Source organism: Chiloscyllium punctatum, chromosome 27, assembly GCF_047496795.1.
Source record: "Chiloscyllium punctatum isolate Juve2018m chromosome 27, sChiPun1.3, whole genome shotgun sequence".
Lineage (NCBI taxonomy): Eukaryota > Metazoa > Chordata > Chondrichthyes > Orectolobiformes > Hemiscylliidae > Chiloscyllium > Chiloscyllium punctatum.
In genome coordinates this window covers 8,434,444-8,446,750 of record NC_092765.1, presented here as the reverse complement: position 1 = coordinate 8,446,750, position 12,307 = coordinate 8,434,444, and the positions used below count along the sequence as shown (strand labels likewise).

The 12,307-nt window shown below is 45.6% G+C and overlaps 1 protein-coding gene across 8 annotated transcripts in view; it reads right to left on the bottom strand.

Annotated features, from left to right (window-relative positions):
• Positions 1-3,146: 3,146 nt before the first annotated feature.
• Positions 3,147-12,307, bottom strand: part of nkain1 (sodium/potassium transporting ATPase interacting 1) — a 548,201-nt gene continuing 539,040 nt past the window's right edge. For 7 of the 8 annotated variants that reach the window (XM_072548007.1, XM_072548006.1, XM_072548008.1 and 4 more), the window contains 2 exons: positions 11,248-11,267; positions 3,147-6,772 (listed from right to left, as the gene is read on the bottom strand). In XM_072548007.1, coding sequence (XP_072404108.1) covers positions 6,741-6,772; positions 11,248-11,267 — 52 coding nt within the window. In that variant the 3' untranslated portion in view covers positions 3,147-6,740. The remainder of the gene's footprint in view (positions 6,773-11,247; positions 11,268-12,307) is intronic. The other variant, XM_072548005.1, reaches the window with a different exon arrangement.

Sequence of the window (12,307 nt, the reverse complement as noted above, 5' to 3'; positions counted from 1 at the left end):
GACACTGCACAGATGGGGACTCCACGGATGGGGCACTGCACTGATGGGACACTGCACTGATGGGACACTGCACTGATGGAGCACTGAACTGATGGGGCACTGCACTGATGGGGCACTGCTCTGATGGGACACTGCACTGATGGGACACTGCACTGATGAGGCTCTGCACTGATGGAGCACTGCACTGATGGGGCACTGCACTGATGGGACACTGCACTGATGGGACACTGCACTGATGAGGCTCTGCACTGATGGGGCTCTGCCCTGATGGGGCTCTGCACTGATGGGGCACTGCACTGATGGGACACTGCACTGATGAGGCTCTGCACTGATGGAGCACTGCACTGATGGGACACTGCACTGATGGGACACTGCACTGATGGGGCACTGTACTGATGGGACACTGCACTGATGGGACACTGCACTGATGGGGCACTGCTCTGATGGGGCACTGCACTGATGGGGCACTGCACTGATGGGATACTGCACTAATGGGACACTGCACTGATGGGGCACTGCACTGATGGGACACTGCACTGATGAGGCTCTGCACTGATGGAGCACTGCACTGATGGGACACTGCACTGATGGGACACTGCACTGATGGGACACTGCACTGATGAGGCTCTGCACTGATGGAGCACTGCACTCATGGGACACTGCACTGATGGGGCACTGCTCTGATGGGGCACTGCACTGATGGGGCACTGCACTGATGGGATACTGCACTAATGGGACACTGCACTGATGGGGCACTGCACTGATGTGACACTGCACTGATGGGCACTGCACTGATGAGGCTCTGCACTGATGGAGCACTGCACTGATGGGGCACTGCACTGATGGGACACTGCACTGATGGGACACTGCACTGATGGGGCACTGCTCTGATGGGGCACTGCACTGATGGGGCACTGCACTGATGGGATGCTGCACTAATGGGACACTGCACTGATGGGACACTGCACTGATGGAGCACTGCACTGATAGGACACTGCACTGATGGGACACTGCACTGATGGACACTGCACAGATGGGGCACTGCACTGATGGGACACTGCACTGATGGGACACTGCACTGATGATGCACTGCACTGATGGGACACTGCACAGATGGGGACTGCACTGATGGGACACTGCACTAATGGGACACTGCACTAATGGGGTTCTGCACTGATCGGGCACTGCACTGATGGGGCACTGCTCTGATGGGACACGGAACTGATGGGACACTGCACTGATGGGGCACTGCACTGATGGGACACAGCACTGATGGGGCTCTGCACTGATGGGACACTGCACAGATGGGACACGGCACTGATGGGACACTGCACTGATGGGGCACTGCACTGATGGGACACTGCACTGATGGGGCACTGCACTGATGGGATACTGCGCTGATAGAGCACTGCACTGATGGGACACTGCACTGATGGGACGCTGCACTGATGGGACACTGCACTGATGGGGCACTGCACTGATGGGATACTGCGCTGATAGAGCACTGCACTGTTGATGCACTGCACTGATGAGGCTCTTCACTGATGCGGCTCTGCACTGATGGGACACTGCACTGATGGAGCACTGCACTGATGGGGCACTGCACTGATGGGACACTGCACTGATGGGACAATGCACTGATGGGATACTGCACTGATGGGACACTGCGATGATAGAGCACTGCACTGATGGGAGACTGCAGTATTGGGACACTGCACTGATGGTGTACTGCACTGATGGTGCGCTGCACTGATGGGGCACTGCACTGATGAGGCTCTGCACTGATGGAGCACTGCACTGATGGGACACTGCACTGATGGGACACTGCACTGATGGGACACTGCACTGATGAGGCTCTGCACTGATGGGGCTCTGCACTGATGGGGCTCTGCACTGATGAGGCACTGCACTGATGGGGCACTGCACTGATGAGGCTCTGCACTGATGGAGCACTGCACTGATGGGGCTCTGCACTGATGGGACATTGCACTGATGGGACACTGCACTGATGAGGCTCTGCACTGATGGGGCTCTGCACTGATGGGGCTCTGCACTGATGAGGCACTGCACTGATGGGACACTGCACTGATGGGGCACTGCACTGATGGGACAGTGCACTCTTAGGGCACTGCACTTATTGGGCACTGCACTGATGGTGCACTGCACTGATGGGACGCTGGACTGATGGGGCGCTGCACTGATGGGACACTGCGATGATAGAGCACTGCACTGATGGGAGACTGCAGTATTGGGACACTGCACTGATGGTGTACTGCACTGATGGTGCGCTGCACTGATGGGGCACTGCACTGATGGGGCACTGCACTGATGGGACATTGCACTGTTGGGGCGCTGCACTGATGGAACACTGCACTGATTGGGCACTGTGCTGATGGGGCACTGCACTGATGGGGCACTGCTCTGATTGGGCACTGCACTGATGGGGCTCTGCACTGATGGGGCACTGCTCTGATTGGGCACTGCACTGATTGGACACTGCACTGATGGGGGACTGCACTGATGGGACACTGCACTGATGGGGCGCTGCACTGATGGGACACTGCACTGATTGGGCACTGCGCTGATGGGGCACTGCACTGATGGGGCACTGCTCTGATTGGGCACTGCTCTGATTGGGCACTGCACTGATGGGGCTCTGCACTGATGGGGCACGGCACTGATGGGACACTGCACTGATAAGACACTGCACTGATAGGACACTGCACTGATAAGACACTGTGCTGATAGAGCACTGCAATGATGCAGTGCTGCCAGTTCTCAAATGAAACATTAAAGCAAGTTCCCACCTGCCATCTGTATTGGAGATTAGCACGATGGATGTCTTCCTGGTGTTCTGTCCAATATTCATCCCTCAACCAGCATCACTCAAACAGACAATCTGCTCACCGTCACACTGCTGTGTTTGTGTTGGGGGAGGGGGAGGCGGCGGTGCTGCTGTGTACATCGGCTGCCATGTCTCCTCCACTTCAACAGTCACAACTCTGCCAAAGTATTGCTGTGTTCTTAGATGGGCTGAGGCGGTGGACGTTTGGGAATGCAGGCCTTTTGTGTGAGCAACTTTCAAAGACAGGAAAGGAGTACAGGGAAATACTCCCTCAAATCAGCACACAGTCTACTATTAAACCTGGCAGCAGCCTTTTTCTTTATTTTTCACCTGCTTTTACAAAATTCAGAATGATAATCTTGTACAGGAACATTTTCAAAGATAATGTGTGGCAGAAAAGCTGTGATACACATTCAGTAGGTTCTCAAAAAAAGTTTTAAGGCGTCTGGACCAGTGGCTGTATTCACATAACAGGTCTCAGAATGGTCGAGGTGCTGAAACAACTGCCCTCTGAGAGATCCCCTTCTAATGTACCCTAATCTGAGCACCGGCCTCCTCCCCACACCCCAACCATCCCAGCTCTGAGGATGCTTCAGGTCTTTCTGAAGATTGACATTATTGAGCTCACTCAGGGCTATACCAAGGGAAAACCTGGCCCAGCTCCACATAGAGGATTCCAGAACCCGGGGTGTCCCCAGTTTGGTTTTGAGGGAAGAGTTGCCCCAGAAATGTTGCTCACTTCGATCCCCTCAGCTGGGGTGGGTGCAGACAAAACCCAGAAGATCTGGATAAAGCACCCTGCAAATTAGACCGTAACAAATAAGAACAGGAATAGGCTGTTCAGCCTCTCTGAACTTGCTTCACCATTCAACAGGTTCATGGCTGATCCAACATTTCTCAGGTCCACTTTCCCTGAATCCCTTGATTCCCTGACTGATCAAGAATCTATCCACCTTACCCTTAAAATATACACAGGGAGTCTGCCCCCACAGCCCCCGGGGCAAGAAGTTTCAGAGACTCCAAGAGAAGAAATTACTCCTCATCTCAATCTTAAATTGGTGCCCCTTAATTCTGAGATTGTGCCCTCTGGTTCCAGACTCTTCCACAAGGCGAAACATTCTCTCAGGACCTTGTTAAGCCCTTGAAGAATTCTAATGAAATAACCTCTCATTCTTCTGAACTCCAAATTGGTGTGTGTAACCATTAAAAGGACAAAAAGCTCTCTTTTTTTTGAGAAAGAGTATCTTGAATTTAGCAAGCCAGGAGGGAAGTGGCTACAGGTGCTGAACAATTGGTCCCCAGTTCAGCCAAGTATTGCCTCAATACAAAGGAGGATCAAGATCCGTCTTTTTGTTTCTCTCATTAACCAGCTTCGCTTCCATTTGGGAAGTAGGTGGAAGGTGGGGGGGGGGGAAAGAGAGCAGCTTCAATTTGAGCAGCAGTAAAACTCTGGTTTATCAAAGCTAGCTCAAGGTCAATGCATGAACACCAACAAGGTTCATATCATTCTTCCACTAAAACAAAGAAATACATTCAGTAAACAACCAGATACTGGACTTCCAAACTGCTTAGAAACTGATTTATTAAACAGATCGGCTCCTAAATTACCAAACCATGGCCAATACCAACCCCTTCCCACCCTCACCTCAATAGTCTAGAAATGTCAAACAGCACAAAGACCAAGTGGCCCAAAGAACTGGATACAGAGCGCAGCCAAAATACCGAGATTGCAAACCTACCCACCGACTCATCCCCCACTGGACAGACAAACCTCAAACAAACGCACCACACAAAAGGCAAGAAAGTTAGTTTGTCACTCTCCCACCTGCCACTGTCTGCAATCATTTCGAATGCCACCTCTCTCCAAAATGAAACGAGAGAAGTTGAGCATTGAACAAGTTGTGGGATTCAGAATAAATGGTGCCCGAGCTGCCAGTTGGAATATAACTAGGTAAAAACAATGACTGCAGATGCTGGAAACCAGATTCTGGATTGGAGTGGTGCTGGGAAAAGCACAGCGGTTCAGGCAGCATCCAAGCCTTTTTACCTCAGATGAGAAAGGCCAGCAAGAGTAATTGGCTTTGAATGTGAAACCTTCTGTTTTAGACAGTGGCAGTGGTGACCAAGACATGATGGAATGGAAGTAAAAGTTAAAGTAAAGTTCATAAAGACAGTCTGCTCACCGAGCCTAAGGTTCACCTCAACCCAGAACCCTATCTTGGTCTGAAGGTCACTTTTTTTCGCTTGAAGCTAGTTTTGTGGGGTTTTTTTTGAGAGGCACCAACATGTCTTTGTTTGTGAAAAAGAGTCCAATAACAACAAATGTCAGCAAAAAACAAGGAACTGGGCCACTGACACCACCGATCAAAAGTTCATCTCAAACTGTATAGTAGCGCCAATGTTGACATCACCACAAACCACATTACACCACCAACCATAAAGATATCAGCTCGTTAGTGAACCAGTTAGCCCGATACTGAGACAAGCTTTTCATTTTAGACTCCTCCAGGTGGGATTTGAGCTCTTGTCTCTGGAGTACTGGGTTACGCTTTCTGTAATATCACCATTGTGCCATAATTACTCTGAAGGAGGGCCAGATTATATTGATATGCAAACTCTCAGGAACCATTCGGCAGCACCAATAGGACAATCACATTTTAGTGATGGGAATAAATTTGCATGATGTGGTCTCGGTTCAGTTAGTACAAAGTTTAACAGGAATGAAAATGTTTCAGACGAAAGCCAGTTATCAGCAATTCCATCTTGTGGAGGCTTTTATCTGTTTGATCTGATCCAACCTAAAGCCAGAATATATACCATGCATTTATTCCTCAAACACCACACACCACACAGTCACATAGCACCCATATTCAACCATATTAAGGTCTTTCAAGACCAACATTGGCAAGCAACCCCCAGGTATTCACTGCATCGTCATGTGACTGTTAGATTCCCATTCACTGACTGGGTCCACAACTCAACTCAATCATGTGGGTTGTTCTACAATTGAATCAACGCTGTCCTAAATATTAACGCAAAGTGCAGCTCACAATCACCAGCTTCCAGGAAAGCAAACAACAGACAGAACAAACCTGTTTTTTTTCCAGCACTGCAGAACCCTCACTGGCAGTCTCCCGTCTCTAGGAGCTGAGTAGGTTTGATGTGCTTCTCCAGTCTATGTCAGTGGGCTCACTCTGTTAACCTTGACTAATGGTGCCTCTGCTAATTACTGTGGGGTTTCACATTCCCCTCTGACGAAGAGTCATCTCGACTGGAGATGTTAGCTTGCTCTCTCTCCGTGGATGCTGCCTGACCTGCTGTGATCTCCAGCATTTGGAGTTTTCAGTTGGGCCACTCATGGCCTTTCACCAAGGTGGCTGAGATCGCAAGTGGCTCTTCCCAACTAGAGAAGTTCCCAACAAACCTCCAGGATTGGAAAGGCCGTGGAGTGAATAAACTGTGCAATTCCCACCCCCTGCTACACCACCCTCCTCCTCCATACCATCCCTCCACTCATTCATCTCCATGGAAGCAGGTCTCAAAGGGAGATCTCGCAAAGGAAGAACTGCTTTGTGAATACAGCCAGTCATTATGAACATTGAACATCAGAGGGTGCCAGTGTACTTTCTATCTAACTCTATAAAATAGCAAATTCTCTGGTTTCAGTGAAGTATCTATGAAATTTACAACCGTTACAGCTGAACTTTTGTTGTCTGATTCCCCCACAAATCCTTCTGCTGCTTCTCTCTCTCTCTCTCTCTCTCTCTCTCTCCATCTCTCTCTCCATCTGCCTCTTGGAGCATTCTCATTGTTTAACAAAATCCCCCGAACAGTGTCTGCTTCTGACAGTTGGCGCAGACTCTCCCAGTGGCTCACGTTCTCTGCTCCTGCCTCGTTAAGACCAGGACGTCCCCTGTTTATTCTGCCCTGGGAATGAAAAGAAATCACAGTGAATTAGACCCTGAAATTAAAGTGGTCAGTTTACCTCCGAAACATACCCTCAGACCTCACTCTGGGTCCCTGATGGGGTCACCAAGTGACAGATGTTGCCCGCTCAAGTTGGGGTATATTTCTGGAGGTTTCATTTTGCCTGTTTAAAAAGCCTTCCCCTTCCTATCGCCAATTCTTTAAAAACAAATAAATAAAGTGTTCAAAGGAAATTATGAAAATAAAAGGTCACCTTTCTGCACAGGACCAGGACCATAAGACACAGAATTTATAGCAAAAACTTACAGTGCTATAAATTGCTATAAATTCTGTGTTGTTTGGTCCTGCTCCACAGCCATCTGATGAAGGAGCAGTGCTCCGACAGCTCGTGCTTCCAAATAAACCTGTTGGACCATTACCTCGTATTGTGTGATTTTTAACTTTGTCCACCCCAGTCCAACACCGGCATCTCCAAGTCATACTACATAGAAACACACTCATGTACACACAAACACTCATATACAAACACATGCTCATGTATACACACAGATTAATTCAATCACAGTCATATATACACACTTGTATACAGATACACACATTAATATGCACACACACTAACATAGAAACACAGTCACATACAAGCACACACTGATATGCACATACAGACACAGAAATAGAAACACAAATGTACAGACACACTCATACACAACACACACATTGCTGGTCACAGAACTGTGCATATGTTATGAATGCACAACTAGGAATTAAGACTTGTGCATTGCACATAAACACTAATGATTATTAACACATGTAATGGACACATTAATGGAAATGAAAATCTACAAATAATATATACAGTAACGGGAATCAGCACAAATAATGCACACTATCTTTAAGTATGTTTAAGGTGGATATTGGTAGACTTCTAATTATGCATAAAGGTTTACGGGGACACTTTGGGTAAAATGCATTGAAGTGCTCAGTCAGCTATGAACATATTAGATGGTGGAGAGGGCTGAATGGATTGAGCCATATGTTCATATGTTCCTATATTAATGGTCATTACCACACTTGTAAAGCACACTTCAATGGTATTAACATACACACTGTACACATGTTAAGGACATTAACAGAGGACCCTGGGAAAATCACAAAGAGAGCAAATGGTCACATACACTTGACATGGAGACTCAGACACAATTGTGTATGTTATTTGAAATCTACTGAATTAAGTTAAGGATATTGTAAAAGACATCAATGTGCAAATACTGGAGCTCAGAAACCAGAGCATATAAAGCTGTAGACAGACAGACAGCAAAGTGTTGTAAACAGGGGTTACTGAAGGGTTGACATTTTGGGTCCAGATCTATTCCTATCTGAATTGCAGACTTAACTGCTGAATCTTTCCAGCTATTTCATGATTATTCTTGGGGATACATCTGAAGTCACAGAATATCGGGGCAGTGTAAACAGAAATAAAAATGGGGAGTGTTGTAAAATGGGTGCTGACTTGCTTTTATCTGTTTCACACCATCATATGAAGTCAAACTGATAACTTCCACATGGTTTTGAGCAAATAGATCAAGAAGCTCAATACATAATTTAGCAAAATTTCACTACATTTTCTCTGTAAGTCACATGCTAGTAATTGCTTAGATCAAATCATTAACACCTGCTCAGTTAATATGAGTACTAACAGAAAGCAGCAGTTAATTCACTTGATATACTTTTGACTGTAATAACAAAATCCACTTGATGCTTAAGTGATTTGACTTATTACCTGCAGCTTAATGAGAATTCAGAGGTGTATTTTACAGAAAAATTTTGATTTTCTAAATGTTCTTCCTCTTGTAAGTGACAACACTGACTCATTCTGAGCTTCAGATTTTCCTGCAAAGGATTCCCCGTCTTCCCTTCCAGGTCAACCCATGACAGAGGCAAGGACTGGCAGGCTGAAATAACTCAGTAGGGACAGCATTAGATTGGAAATGCAAAGGTCCCTGTGTTTTGGGAGAATTAAGCAGAACCTTTCCGTTTCAGTCCTCCTTTAAAGAGGCTGTGGTGCAGTGGTAGTATCCATCCCTCTGAGCCAGGAGACCCAGATTCATGTCCCATTATTTCTGAACAAGTAGATTAAAAATACTTTGGAAAGCTGACCGGCTGTGAGGGCAGCACAGACGTGCCTCCCACAGCTTTGTTTTCAGCGAAGGCTGAAAAATATGCACTTTTGGACATTTAGACCACATTAATACTCACAGCAGAGGGCAGCTGATCTTTGGTGAAGTAAATAATGGCAGTTAGGGAGATTGTAAATAATATGGAAGCCATCACAGAATGGCTTGACTTGGACTTTGAAGGAATCTGTTTCAGATCTCCCACTCAAGATGAGTGTACTCACACCATCGCGAAGCAATTGCAGGATTGTGATGAGATTTCTTGGCCTTCATATCTCTGGAGTGTAATCCACAAAGCCTTGTGAATTACTGAGTCAAATGCAAAGGTCACACTTCTGAATACAATAAAGATTTTTTTTGGTAGAAAAACAGAAATTGTTGGAGAAACTCAGCAGGTCTGGCAGCATCTGAAGAAGGGTCACTGGACTTGAGTCATTAACTCTGTTTTCTCTCCACAGATGCTGCCAGACTTGCTGAGTTTCTCCAACAATTTCTGTTTTTTTACCAAACAAATCTTAACTGTATTCAGAAATGTAACCATAGCATTTGACTCAGTAATTCTCAAGGCTTTGTGGAAGATATCAGACAAATGCAAGAAGGACATTGAGAACAGCAACAAAAAAAACTTTAAAAATGAAACAAAAAGTGCAGATATCGGAAATCTGAAACAAAAACAAGAATTGCTGGAGAAACTCAGCTGGTCTGGCAGCATCTGTAGAGAGAAAGCAGAGTTAATGATTCGAGTCCAGTGACCCATCTTCAGATGCTGGAGTCGCTGAAGGAATTCAGCAGGTCTGGCAGCAACTGAAGAAGGGTCACTGGACTCGAATTATTGACTCTGCTTTCTCTCCGCAGGTGCTGCCAGACCAGCTGAGTTTCTCCAGAAATTCTTGTTTTTGTTTCAGATTTCCAACATCTGCACTTTTTGTTTCATTGTTAAAGGTTTTTTTTTGGTTGCTGTCCTCAATATTTTTCTTGCATTTGTCTGATATCGAAGAATGATGACATTATGCCCATGAGGCTGTATCATGCTTTGTGTGACTGGGTCAAAATCCTGTAACTTTCTCCCTAATGGCATTTTGGGGGCAGCTACAGCACATGGACTGCAGTGGGTCAAGAAGGCAGCTCACCCCCACCTTCTCAACGGCAACTAGGGATGGGTAATTAATACTGGCTGGCTCTGTGATGCCTCTTTCCCTTGAATGAATTAAAAAACATCTTCATGATAAGGTAGAGTGGCAGCAGAGGAGGCAAAGGAAGCATCTGGATTCCATTAGCTCATGGGACCCCCCTAGCCTATATGTGCCTAAAGTTATCTATGTTGAGGGTCTGCTGTTTGGTTACATGATCACCCACAGCAGAAACCCACAACCCTGAAGAGACATCATCTAGAACTGAGAGACAGTCAATGATGATGTGTAATAAATGGTGGGCCCTGGGCCCGGAATCCAATGGTGCACGCTTTCCTCGAGTGATCTGCAGCATCTCCTCAGTGGTCTGCTCCAGTCTGCGATTTCTTTAGGCAGCTTCAGTTGCCTTGCGGGCGTTTCAGTCAGCATTGTTGTGGGTCTGAACTGGGATACTGGGTGGTGGGGGGAGGGGTCAGGTACCTGAGCCCAGAGTGGTGGAATGGACTTTGTCTTAAATTCTCTTTTTAAATTTCTTGTTGTTTGTGATATCATTGTGGAAGGACTGTTATTCAGAATTTTTTATCTCTTTATTTTTCTAATTAATTGCTATGATTTTGTACTTCGGAAGGTCTGTTATTCTGGACTTCTCACTTCAATATCATCTGATTTTATTTCTAAGACTTTGTACTCAAGAATCAGTATCTGGGTTCCTTTGTTCCTAAAATAGTGCCGTAAGTGGTGAATTGTGAACTTTTTCCTGTGAGTACATGTGACGATAAAGCTACGCCCCCTCCACTGCCCACATCATGGGCTGTTAGCATCAATTTGGAACTTTATCAGTACAGTTTTGAACTGTGCCACTGAAGCCCAGAATCAAGGACTGAACTATGGTATTTGACCGCAAAGCTTTCTGCCATTCTGAAAATACAATAACTTTGAAAGAACTCTGCGAGGGGAGAGAAACTCACCAAACAAGCCAATCTTTTTGATGTACTATTTACCTCTGGAAATGGAAACATTTGTAGACAAATGCTTGCTATCAAATTATATGAAAGATACAAGGAGGTGACATGAAGCCTTTGCTTATTGATGGATCCACTGAACAGCTTCACTGTAACCCAGCCTTCAGAGAAAGAGGAAAGTTTTGAATGGACATGTACGGTTCACCTACCTGTGTTCCTGGATGGAATCCTGCAAGAGAATGACAAGTATTTAACGACACTGTAAATCATTCAGTTCATCTGCTCTGAACATTCTAGAATGATCACCCACTTTATTTCCTTTGATATATGTATATATCTGAGATATATGTACGAGATAGGTAATCTGCTTCCATACCTTCCAAATCTTTAAAGAAAAGCTTTCTTTGAGAAAAAGAATCTGTTTGGCATGTCTCTGTTTAAGAATATCATAAAACTCTGCACGGAGCTTCTACATTGCAAAGTCATTGACAGATGAAAAGGTTTTAAGGAATCATTACCCTGTTATGTCACTGCCAAGGAGGAAGTAAAACATGTGGAGTAAGTGACTATGATGATAGTTAAAAATCACACAACACCAGGTTATAGTCCAACAGGTTTAATTGGAAGCACACTAGCTTTCGGAGCACCGCTCCTTCATCAGGTGATTGTGGAGGGCTCGATCGTAACACAGAATTTATAGCAAAAATTTGCAGTATGGTGTAACTGAAATTATACATTGAAGAATTGATTGTCTGTTTAGCCTTTCATCTGTTAGAATACAGTGATAGTTTCACTACTTTCATGTGTAAATCACAAAACCCTTTTTTTTAAAGTTGCATTCTCAGGTTAGCTGTTAACAATGGTGATAGCTAGACAATATGTTGAAGGTGTTAGCCCCCTGTGTTCTCTGTCTATGACCTGATGTTTAGATTGATCCTAATCTAAAAAGTGAGATAACAGAGTTTTACATAAATTCATGCAGTTTTTGAGCTCAGAGTTCTACATGAATGTATGCAGTTTTTGAGCAAAGTGCAATGTAACTCTGCAAGTACAAATTCACCCCACAAAATATATGTGTGTATGTGGGTCTTTGTCTGTCTGTGTGTGTGTGTGTGTCTGTGTGGGGTGGGGGTTCTGAGTGTGAGAAAGTGTGTGTGTGTGTGTGTATAGTGAGTGCAGAGTGTCTTAAGTCTGTGAGGGGGTACATGTGTGGGAGTGTGTGTGTCTATAAGGGTGTGGGTGGGTGTCTGTGTGCGCGTCTGTGTGTAC